At 34.3% G+C, this 10,597-nt stretch overlaps 3 protein-coding genes across 3 annotated transcripts; all 3 read left to right on the top strand.

Annotated features, from left to right (window-relative positions):
- The first annotated feature begins 55 nt into the window (after positions 1-55).
- LOC149615242 (uncharacterized) lies at positions 56-8,533 on the top strand. Its single transcript, XM_089857816.1, has 5 exons — positions 56-1,516; positions 2,248-2,293; positions 7,121-7,376; positions 7,467-7,603; positions 7,735-8,533. The coding sequence occupies exons 3-5, from the start codon at positions 7,121-7,123 to the stop codon at positions 8,461-8,463; spliced, it is 1,122 nt and encodes a 373-aa protein (XP_089713942.1). The 5' UTR covers positions 56-1,516; positions 2,248-2,293; the 3' UTR covers positions 8,464-8,533.
- LOC149615243 (uncharacterized) lies at positions 4,567-5,733 on the top strand. The gene has a single exon (XM_089857849.1). It carries the CDS (start codon positions 4,567-4,569, stop codon positions 5,731-5,733), a length of 1,167 nt encoding a protein of 388 aa, XP_089713975.1.
- Positions 8,461-9,701, top strand: LOC149615241 (uncharacterized). The gene is made up of 4 exons (XM_089857817.1): positions 8,461-8,600; positions 8,657-8,720; positions 9,074-9,248; positions 9,513-9,701. The coding sequence occupies exons 1-4, from the start codon at positions 8,541-8,543 to the stop codon at positions 9,622-9,624; spliced, it is 411 nt and encodes a 136-aa protein (XP_089713943.1). The 5' UTR covers positions 8,461-8,540; the 3' UTR covers positions 9,625-9,701.
- The last annotated feature ends 896 nt before the right edge of the window (positions 9,702-10,597 follow it).

Here is a 10,597-nt window from a genome sequence, read left to right as displayed (position 1 = left end):
TATGTAAAAATAACAGTAACCCCTTTTTTCAACAGGAATAGTTTACATACATATCCCGTTTATTTTATAAACAGAAATATATCGTAATTATAACGAAACTCCTGTTTCTTTTACATGGGAAAATTCGGTTGTTTCATAGAACTGAAAATTTCCGTACAAAATACACATCTTCCTGTAAACAGGTTCTACAAGTTTTACTTCGTTGTTACAACGAGATTTGCAAGTGTATATTATACGTACAAACTGTGTTGTTATGACAGTTTCACCATGGAAATTTTACAAGTATATATGTGAACTTTACATTGTTACCCCTTTTTTATATAAACGGAAATATATAGTAAATATAACGTAACTTCTGTATGTTTTACATGGAAATAATACGGGAAAAGTCGGTTTTTTCATAGAACTGAATATTTACGTACAAAATACACTTCTTCCCGTAAAAAGCTTTTACTAGTTTTATGTCGTGGTTACAACGAGAATATCAAGTGTATATTTTACGTCCACAATGCGTCGTTTTCACATTTTCATCAAGAAAATTCTACAAGTATATATGTGAACTTTACATAGATACCCCGTTTATTTTATAAACGGAAATATATCGAAAATATAACTTAACTCCTATATCTTTTACATGGGAATAATACTGAAAAATTAAGTTTTTCAAAGAACAAAATATTTCGGTACATTTCGGTACAAAATACTTTTTAACGTAAAATGCTTTTAAATTTTTACTTAGTTATTACTACGAGAATATCAAGTGTTATTTTACTTTTTACATTGTGTCGTTCAACGGCTGTAGAAATGTATGAAAAAAAAACAACTCGCCGAGTTTGGATGTAGTAATGAGTGAATTGAATTGTTTTCATAGAGAATATATCACGGCAGTTTAAATTTAAAATCAATGTGGTATACATAATACATTTAAATAAGTGAACAATCACGAGTATTTTATACATTTTATTTACTATTCGGAAATTTCGTCCCAAACTCAAACCAACTTAGCTAACAATCTGTTTCGAAGAAGTCTTATCCGGCTTGTTTTTATGGGAGGATTTTATGAGTGAAATGAACGTAATTCATGCATCGCCACCGTGCCATTCTTAGTAAATGCTCTCGTTACCCCTTTATCTCTTGACCCAGCGGAGCCTCCTAGTTGTTTACCAAAGAATTTCTCTCTCCTGGGGTTGCGGTAATTTTCCATTCTCGAGGTGTGAGGTCCGATGAACTCTCACTCGTAGCCACGTGCGCTATTTTTTGCTATTTTTTAGCGCGGAAAAACCAACCGATTGAAGCTTAGTTTGGTGTAGCTAAACGTGTTTTTTTTTTTGGAGGCTCAGCTCGGATAAAAAGAGACTATTTACAAAGTAAAGTACAAAATCCCCAAAAAAATGTTTCCACAACCTGATTGGCCTAACGACAATTCAGAAGCTCTAAACGAAAGGTTTTTAAATATCAGTGAATGACTTTACTCCGGACGATCGACGCAGAAGAATAATCAAAGAAAGCGAATAAGGTAAGCGAGTTACTTGTCTATTTTTACTATTATTTTTGAAGGGATAAGCAAAAGGAAAATTTATAACTTTTATTTTATTCTATACTCAATCGATATGTGTTCGCGTATATAAAGAACTCGATTTTATTATTTGGCGTTAAAATTCAACGGCTTGAATTTATATTCACAGAGCCAGTTCTCACTGGTCAATAAAAACATGAGCTTTTTAAATTTTTGAACGATTTTTTTTTATTTTTAATTTAATTTCATCTAAAACGACTGGTTTTTTTTCAAGTTATTAGTCACTTCGTTTAAGGGAGCATGCAATGTTAAAACAAGTTGAGTTTATTTAATTTGGATTGATAAAATAGGCTCAAAAACGTTATTAGAACTTATCAAAACATTTCCGTTATTTTTTACTCTATTTTCAAAGTTGCCGATATTAAGCCTAAAAGATCCGAAATTAATACACCTTATCCCTATCGCCGGAAGTTAGGATTGTCTCGAGATTCGTGGAGACCGGGGGAGACTCTGGAGAGAAGTTAGGTAGCAGACGACAGACCAATTTCTTCGCCTAACTTCCCTCCACAAATTCAGAGGTAAGCCTAACTTCCGGCGATAGGGAATAAGGTGGATTAATTTCGGATCTTTTTATAGTTAAATCGACCAAAAACTACTTGTTTTTTCCTCTTCACCAATCTTTAAAGAATATAGTTTGAGAAAACATTAACATTATTGTAATGTTGTTTCAGAAGTACCAGTTTTTGAGCCAGTGTTGAATAAATTCTTCTAATAAGTGTAAGTATAAATATTTTTCTTTTTCTTTTGGCCCATTCCAGTAGACTCTTGTATTTGTAATTTTCTTAGTTTCGTTAGAGCCAATTGAGTAATATCGGCTTCCTGCCTTTGCCTGCATTAGGGCTTATGGAAAGTTAACATGGGGTGATATTCCCCAGTATTTCTCACAAAATGGAGGGTAGGCGGGGGTTGTAAGGAATCGGATTTCAGACTATAGAGTAATTTCTTTCCCATATACGGCAAAGTCATAACCCTCTATCTCTTACCTTAGTGATATCCCCCCTCCCCTTCCCTTCCGGGGGCAAATAGTATTCTCTAGTACAAAGTTTCCCCTAACGTAGGGGATACACAGTTCACTCCCCCTCTCAACCGAAATTACTCTATCTCATGGCAGGAATTTATAGAGTAATTTCGGTTCGAGTTTGTCGTCTGCTTAAGAGGAAAACCAAGGAGCACAATTCACGTCTAATCCCACCCTAGTTTATTGTGGTGTCTTTGTAAATTGGAAGAAAGTGGGAGAGGGCGGCCATTTTAGAGGCAAATTTTTGTTATTTTAATTAAAGATGGAACGTTTCAATTACTTTCCTACTTAAGATCTTAATTTGAAAATAAGATATGAAGAAAAGCTTGTCCTAATAAGAAATTTAGATCCATATGTGATCAAATCACAAGAGTTTGGAGGCGTGTCGTTTGAAACTTTGGACATTTTGACAAATGTTAGTTATGGTGATATTTACAACTATTTTGATGATTGTGTGTCCCCATTTACCATGAAAATGCTTACAAAATCATAAAAAGTTGGGTTCGTAACAATAACTTATTAACTTTGTTAGTGGATTTGTAAGGAACCAATTTTTCGCTAAGCTTCAGCTGCTGCCACCATAAATAGCGGGAATTCCTCATATTTTTCCCCCATTTTTTATTAATAGTGGAATGCGAAACAACTAAAAACTCTCCCTCGCAATTTTTATGGGTTTTCTTTAAAATCTTATTACCAATTCAGCAATTTACACAGCAACGTTTCATTTTTGCGCAATTTGCCCCCAAAACAAACGATAAAATTTCCTAGATGGCGCCACGGTAAACACTCCCACTTTTTTCCCCTTGTGACGTTACCGGACCCCCCGTAGAAATTACTCTATTCTATAAGTGTACACTTCTTGTACTTCATTTTGCTGAAACTTTACTGAGAGCTATTCCGTGAACGACACGAGAATTGACTACATGTCGAGGGGCAGATCACTTCTGGTAAAGGTGTGTTATAAACAAATTAAATCATTTAGATTTAATCAATCTAACCACGATTTAATCAATCTGAACAAAATCTAAACATTCAGAACAGAAAATAAACATTTTAAACATTCTAAACCTCTAAACACGATTATTTCAATCTAAACACGATTAAATCTGATTAAATCCGTTGAGGGGTGCACGTCGTTAAACAAGGAAGTGATCTGCCCTTTGCTACATTCGGATTTTGAAGTCCATCTTCCTATATTTAGTCTGTACTAAGCTTTTGGCAGTACCTCTCCAGGCGTCGCATTACGAGAATGTATGACGTTTCACCTACGTCACTTCACCACTAGCTCTCAGTAACCAGTGACACATTTATGGAACACATCTTATAAACTTATGATATTAGGTATGCCTTCCTGGTTTCTCAGAGAACTAAAAGATTATTCTTTAATCTATCCTCTCTTAAAGGGTTTGAGCAGTTTCGTTTGCACAATCGTTAATTTTTATAAGAATGATTAGAAGTTTATATTGCGAATTCAAAAATGCCAAGCATTTTTCTCTAACATTAATGGTTATTACGTAAAGTTCATTTAAACATAATACATTTCAAGTCGCGTTTGAAAAATAGTATTGATGTTGAAAATTTAAAATTAATTATCTTGGTCTGGTTCAAATGTTTTAGATAAATGGCCAGCTTTCAGTGCACACAAAATGATTGTGGATTTTCAACTAACTTGTTTAGAAACTACTTAGCACATTGCTCTTTACATAAAAATATACCGCGCGCGAAATTCACTTGCTGCATTAGAAAATGTGGAAACATATTCCATAAATTTGGATCCTTTAAGAGCCACGCGCATAGAAAGCGCAAAAGTGAGCTAAAAATAACTGGAGAAGATAACTTGACACAGACTTTAAGCGACAGAGAGGTTTTTAGATGTACAATTTTAAATTGTAACTTCGAAAGTACTATTTTAAACAAGTTACATTCGCATTTAAAAACGCACATAAAAGAGGGCCACCCGGTTTCGTGTCCTATGACAGATTGCAAATCCACGAGATACACTACAGTATCATCATTAAGTTGCCACTTCAGTAGAAAACACAAACCGAGCTTTATTTTAAGAGAAGAATCTAGTATTTTATCGACTAATAATGCTTGTGCTTCTAAAAATTATGATGATGAAGTTCAATTAGATAATTTGTATCAAAACCATGGGAATGATGAAAGCGATATTATTGAAACTGAACCTAATGAATTTGAAAACAATTTGGGAATGTTTTACTTAAAAATTCAAGCGGAAAAATTTTTGCCCAGTTCTACAGTACAGTATATTGCGGAAGAAATGTCGAGTTTAAAATACGCCGAAAAAACCTATATGAGCAAAAAGTTACGCTCTGACCTTAATGCTGGAGGAATAAGCGAAGATATTATAACCCGTGTACTTGATATATTTTTGCAACCTGATGATATGGAGATTTCACATGAAAAGTTTAAATCTATTCATCTTCGGAATAATTTTATCAAAAATACGTTGACGTATGTTAGCCCAGTTCCCATTTTTCTTGGATTGCGTGACAATGGGAAAAAGTTATTTTACCATTACGTGCCAATTAAACAGTCCCTTGTCGTATTATTATCAAACAAAGAGGTATCAAAAATAATAAACTTTCCGAGACCTAAGTATGTCCCTGTTATAAATCAGCAACTTGAAGATATTAGTGATGGAGAAATATTCACTCGCAACTACATGTACAACGTGGATTATAGAAATTGCATTCATCTTTTAATTTTTCAAGATGCTTTCGAAACAGTAAATCCATTAGGATCTGCAAGGTGCATTCACAAGATTGTAGGCGTGTACTATACCTTGATAAATATACCACCTGAGCATAGGTCTACGATTGATCACGTGCAACTGATTTTGCTATGCAGAGATTCTTATTTCAAAAATCCTAATGAATGTCTTAAAAAGCTAGTTACCGACTTGAAAGATCTCGAAAGCGAAGGCATACGGATAGGCGGCAAATCTTACAAAGTATTTGTAACAAGTATAATAGGTGATAATCTCGGAAATCATGAAGTCGGTGGATTTCAGAAAACATTTAGCCACGGACATATTTGTCGCTACTGTCTGGTGACAGCAGACAAGCTTCACGAATGTGGACCATTTCCAGAAAGAACCCCAGTTAGTTACCAATAGTGTATTCGAAAACTAGCTGAAGAGCCTGGTTTAAATGTAGTAAATGGAATAGCTAAGGATTCGATTTTCAATCAGCTTAAATATTTTCACGTTTGCAATCCAGGACTAGCCCCTTGTGTAGCGCATGACTTGTTTGAAGGCGTTGTGGCTTACGATCTGTATAAGTTTCTTAAATATTTTATATCGACTAAAAAATGGTTTTCGTGGAAATACTATAATTGGCAATTATTAGAATTTAAATTTATGGGGAAAGATAAGGATAATAAGCCATGTGCTGCTAGACCAGATAGCAAAAAAATTACTGGAGACGCATCACAAATTTGGTGCCTTTTGAGGTTGCTGTCTTTAATTTTAAGAGATAAGATAAAAGATTATTTGGATCCCGTTTGGAGCTTGTATCTCCAATTAAAACAAATAGTAGAAATTATTATGTCACCAAAAATTTCGAAAATTGAGATAGCTTCCTTAGTTGTTATGTTATGGGAGTATAAGCGTAGTCTCTTGAATTGTTTTCCTGAATATAAACTGAAAGCGAAGCACCACTATTTTTTAGCTCACTATCCTGAGCTTATTCTCTATTATGGCCCTCTTATTCGTCTTTGGACGCTTCGCTTTGAGAGCAAACACTCTGTGTATAAAAGGTTTGCCCGAAACACAAAACATTTTAGAAACATTACCAAGACCCTAGCGGAAAAACATCAAATGCAACAAGCCTATTTCATGGCTGGAACACCATTTAAGAGTACTATAATATATTCGGAATCGAGCGTAATTGAGGGTGAGATTTCGGTGGAATTACAGCAAGAAATATCAAATGTGGTTTAGAAAGTTCAAGTGTTACTTGCTTGAAAAAAATGGAACACAAAGGAACACTTTACGCAAGGGGACTTTTTGTTGTGACGGAAACGTCAGACGACAAGCTAGAATTTGGATGTATAAACACCATTTTGATTCATAAATCGGGAAATGATGAAGTTCTAGTTTACCTCAACTTATTTGAATCAAGGCGTTCTTTAACATTACACGTCTTTGAACTGTTAGAAACACATCGAAGTTTATTGATAAACATTAACGATCTCTCTGACTATTATCCTCTGCCGTGTTACAATATATTTGGGAAAAAAATTGTTACCTTGAAACACAGTGTTCATCATTCATAAAACCCTTAAGTACATAATAGACATATCCACTAATTCATACAGGGCAGAAAACGCGAAGGCGCAAAGTATATTAGTAAAAATATTTGCACTGTGCCACTTGCAACTTTGCCATATGTCCCTGAACTTCTGCAATCTGTGTTTAACTGAGTAATATTAGTATTTTCCAATTGATTTATTGGCACTTCAAAACTCCTATTCCCTTGGCTTTAAAAATATTTCATTTCTAGATGGAAAACCAACCCCCTGAAAATCTTCAGGCTCTATTGGAAGACTTCATAAAAAGAGCACTACCTTCATTAGATTCAACTGCGGTGGAAGATGTGGCTAAAATGCTAATTTTAACTGGCGTGGAAAATGAAAACGATGTACAACACGTCACGGAATCCGATTTTAAAGACTCAGACTTAAAGCCAATACACGTTAGAAAGTTAGTCATGTATGCTAAATCGCTAGCAGAATCAAGAGAAATTAACATTGAAAGTGGTAGGTTTCGATAAAGTAGTTGATTAAACTTAATGCGTGCGTAGCTTACTCTATTCTACGTAGTGTAATAGAAAAATATTAATCACATAGATAAAACAATTAACCCACCGATGAAAAACACAAATGAAAACCCACGACCCGGACCTAGTTGCTCAAAAGTTTCTTCATCAGAGACAGATAAAACCGAACCTTCGGGAAGCAAACCGAGCGAAGAATTTAATTATCAGGTATAATAAATTGTTTTCAAATTATTTGCTTCTCCTTGATGGTCTATGCCATTTCATTGCAATTTTAAGGGACTGATTCAATTTCCAATTGTGCTTTTTGCAATAACTCTGACTCGAAGTATTTTAATTAGGAAAGATACTGGGCTGACAAATATAAGATTCGACTGGATATATTTTCCAAAGCTCTTCAAGGACGTTTACTGCAAAATAAACCTTTAAATCTAAGCGATAGAAGTTTAATTGTCCGACAACTAGTAGACGATTCTCTCAAAAAATGCAATCGACCGTCGAGGGCTGATAAGCGCAAGATTGGTGCACATTTCATTAATCGCTTTCCTTTGGCTGTCCAGGACTCAATAGGGGGAAAAGTAGTAGACACGAAAAATAAATGTTTCATCACTCAATTATACACTCGACTTGAAAATCTCTCACGAGAAGCGACAGGTGCAATGCCGCCCGTGAAAAAAAGGAAAAAAGAAGTATCACCCAGGCTCAAGTTGGTAAATACTGAAACATTTAAGTACAGCCCTCAAAGTACGGATGAGCAGCTTCAAGAGTGTGAAAACTTAAGAAAAGAAATGCTAACACTCTACTTGGAATTAAATCCCCAAACTAAAATGATAGAAGAGAAAATGCGAGATTCTTACAACCTGCAAAGGGTTGACATAAACAAGAACATGAACATTGCGGAACTAAAATCTCGCTGGCCATTCTTGTTTCAAAAAGAAGGGATGAAAATTCACCTTGAACAACTCTTGGGCCATGATGTTATTGGTCTATTCAAGGAGTTTTTTGGCCAAAAAAAGAGTTCGTTTTTAAGTTTCTTTTCAAGAAGCAAAAAAAATATTGTCAGGATATAATAAAAATAATAAAAGAGGGAGAACAAACTGAAGGACAAACAGAAGAACAAACGGAAGAACAAGTTGCAGCGTTGCTCATGCAGATGGTTATGAACCACTTTAATGAGGACCAAAATTTAATTTTTCCCGTTTTTGAAGTAAGAATTAACCCCCTTTATTTATATTTTACCAACCAACGTAATTTTTTATATAGCCAGGGACTCCAATCATGGAAATTGGGCGAAAATGTGAAAAGTATTCTTCAATGGCTGTGATAGGTATAATTTTTTTGTGATACATTAAGAAGATCAAAAATATTTATCGATTCTTCTACTAATTATTAGACCTATTAGCACAGTGAAACGGTCAGGAATTTTCTCAAAATTATTTAAAAGCTTAAATTGTTAAAGATTACATCAATAAATTTATAGTATCTCCTCTAACTCCTTTATTGATGAAAACCAAATCTCTTTTGATATCTTGAATATCGATGTAGATGGGTCTCACATTTAGTAGAAAAATCATTAATAAATAACTTGATCTTCCTTTTCACCCTCCCTTAGTTTTATTTAAAATTAACTAATTCATTAAATTTTAAAACGTAAGTTACTTATTACCATTTAAATTTTAGGAGAGAGTTTGCCACAAGCAAAGCACTTCATTCTGGTGGCTGATAACACAGTTATCAACGATTATATTGCTAAAGAAGAGTTTTCGACCGCAATGGGAATGTTTTTTGGCATATATTACATTTTGAACATGCACTATCCACCAAAATGTCCTGCTACGTTAGAATTTCTTCAAAGGTCACTATTTATCTCAAAACTATATTTTAATAATTTTGAAATAACATAAACCTTATAAACCTTTTCCCAAATTGGCCACACCTCCGTCTCAGTGGTCTGCCTAGTCTTTGGGTTTAAATACATTAAATTGAAACAACTTCCCTCTACTTGAAAATACTTTTTTCGCTCGTTTTTTCGCCACTTGTTATTTTTGGCGCGGATAAAGGTTTATAAGGAGACCATAAATATTCCTTTGTCTTAACTTAAGGAGATTTTATTCCACAGGTTCGTCGCTTTAATAAACCCATGCGAGGATGAAGTTATCAACACCAAGGCTATGGGTCTCATAAACAAGGTGTCTGCACTAGACTGGATGCAATCAAAATCTCATAAATAGTCATTCCAAAACATTTTCTTTCATAATTCTTCTTCCCAAAAATTGTTTCTCGAAAATAAACGATTTTATAAATCATATGAAGTATAGCTTATTTAACAAGTACGTCTGTTGTCCATGATTTAAATTCAGAAGAAAAAGAGATGTATTATTAGAAGCAACTATTTTTTGGATTTTCTACAATAGCTTATGCCGAAATTATTTTATGCCTATTGAAATTACATCGATTTTAGTTGTTTATTTCCCACGAGGTAAAGGAAATTTCACTGGAATATATCACGTATTTTCCACCCGATTTTCTGCCGAAACAACATTTTTACTGCTGTTAAATTGACGAAAATTTAACAGTATTATTTTAAATACATTCGTTGTTGAAAATACATCCTCACATCATTAAAATCTAGAGGCGCAATTCACTTAATGTACACCGGACTTTCGGTGAAAACAACTAATCTCAATAGTAAAATATACAGGCGCAATTCACGTATAGTACACCGGACTTTCGGTGAAAACAACTTATCTCAACAGTAAAATCTACAGGCGCAATTCACGTATAGTACACCGGACTGTCGGTGAAAACAACTTATCTCAACAGTAAAATCTACTGGCGCAATTCACGTAGAGTACACCGGACTTGCGATGAAAACAACTGATCTTAACAGTAAAATTTACTGGCGCAACTCACGTATAGTACACCGGACTTGCGGTGAAAACAACTGATCTTAACAGTAAAATTTACTGGCGCAATTCACGTATAGTACACCGGACTTGCGGTGAAAACAACTGATCTCAACAGTAAAATTTACATATATAATTTGGGAACTATTTACCGACTTTTCGGTTGAATTTACAGGAAAATTTAACGTATTTTCAAAATGTCTATATGCTAAAACTACATTGAAATGTTTCGTATATATGTCAGAGCTTTCTGTGCTTTTAACAAATATATTTATGTAAAATGTACTAGTGGATTTAC

The sequence above is a fragment of the Phalangium opilio genome, unplaced genomic scaffold, assembly GCF_054372755.1.
Source record: "Phalangium opilio isolate 3A_F unplaced genomic scaffold, DU_Popi_V2 ptg000225l_1, whole genome shotgun sequence".
Taxonomy (NCBI): Eukaryota; Metazoa; Arthropoda; class Arachnida; order Opiliones; family Phalangiidae; genus Phalangium; species Phalangium opilio.
The sequence above is the reverse complement of the archived record's forward strand: the minus strand, read 5'-3'. Positions and strand labels throughout refer to the sequence as shown.

Excerpts from the sequence above, each read along its gene's own strand:
- LOC149615243 (XM_089857849.1), top strand. The coding sequence starts at position 4,567 with ATGACAGATTGCAAATCCACGAGATACACTACAGTATCATCATTAAGT.
- LOC149615242 (XM_089857816.1), top strand. The coding sequence starts at position 7,121 with ATGGAAAACCAACCCCCTGAAAATCTTCAGGCTCTATTGGAAGACTTC. Across the intron at positions 7,377-7,466 it reads AGAAATTAACATTGAAAGTG|ATAAAACAATTAACCCACCG; the intron begins GTAGGTTTCGAT and ends TTAATCACATAG. Across the intron at positions 7,604-7,734 it reads GCGAAGAATTTAATTATCAG|GAAAGATACTGGGCTGACAA; the intron begins GTATAATAAATT and ends TATTTTAATTAG.
- LOC149615241 (XM_089857817.1), top strand. The coding sequence starts at position 8,541 with ATGCAGATGGTTATGAACCACTTTAATGAGGACCAAAATTTAATTTTT. Across the intron at positions 8,721-9,073 it reads TTCTTCAATGGCTGTGATAG|GAGAGAGTTTGCCACAAGCA; the intron begins GTATAATTTTTT and ends TTTAAATTTTAG. Across the intron at positions 9,249-9,512 it reads ACGTTAGAATTTCTTCAAAG|GTTCGTCGCTTTAATAAACC; the intron begins GTCACTATTTAT and ends TTTATTCCACAG.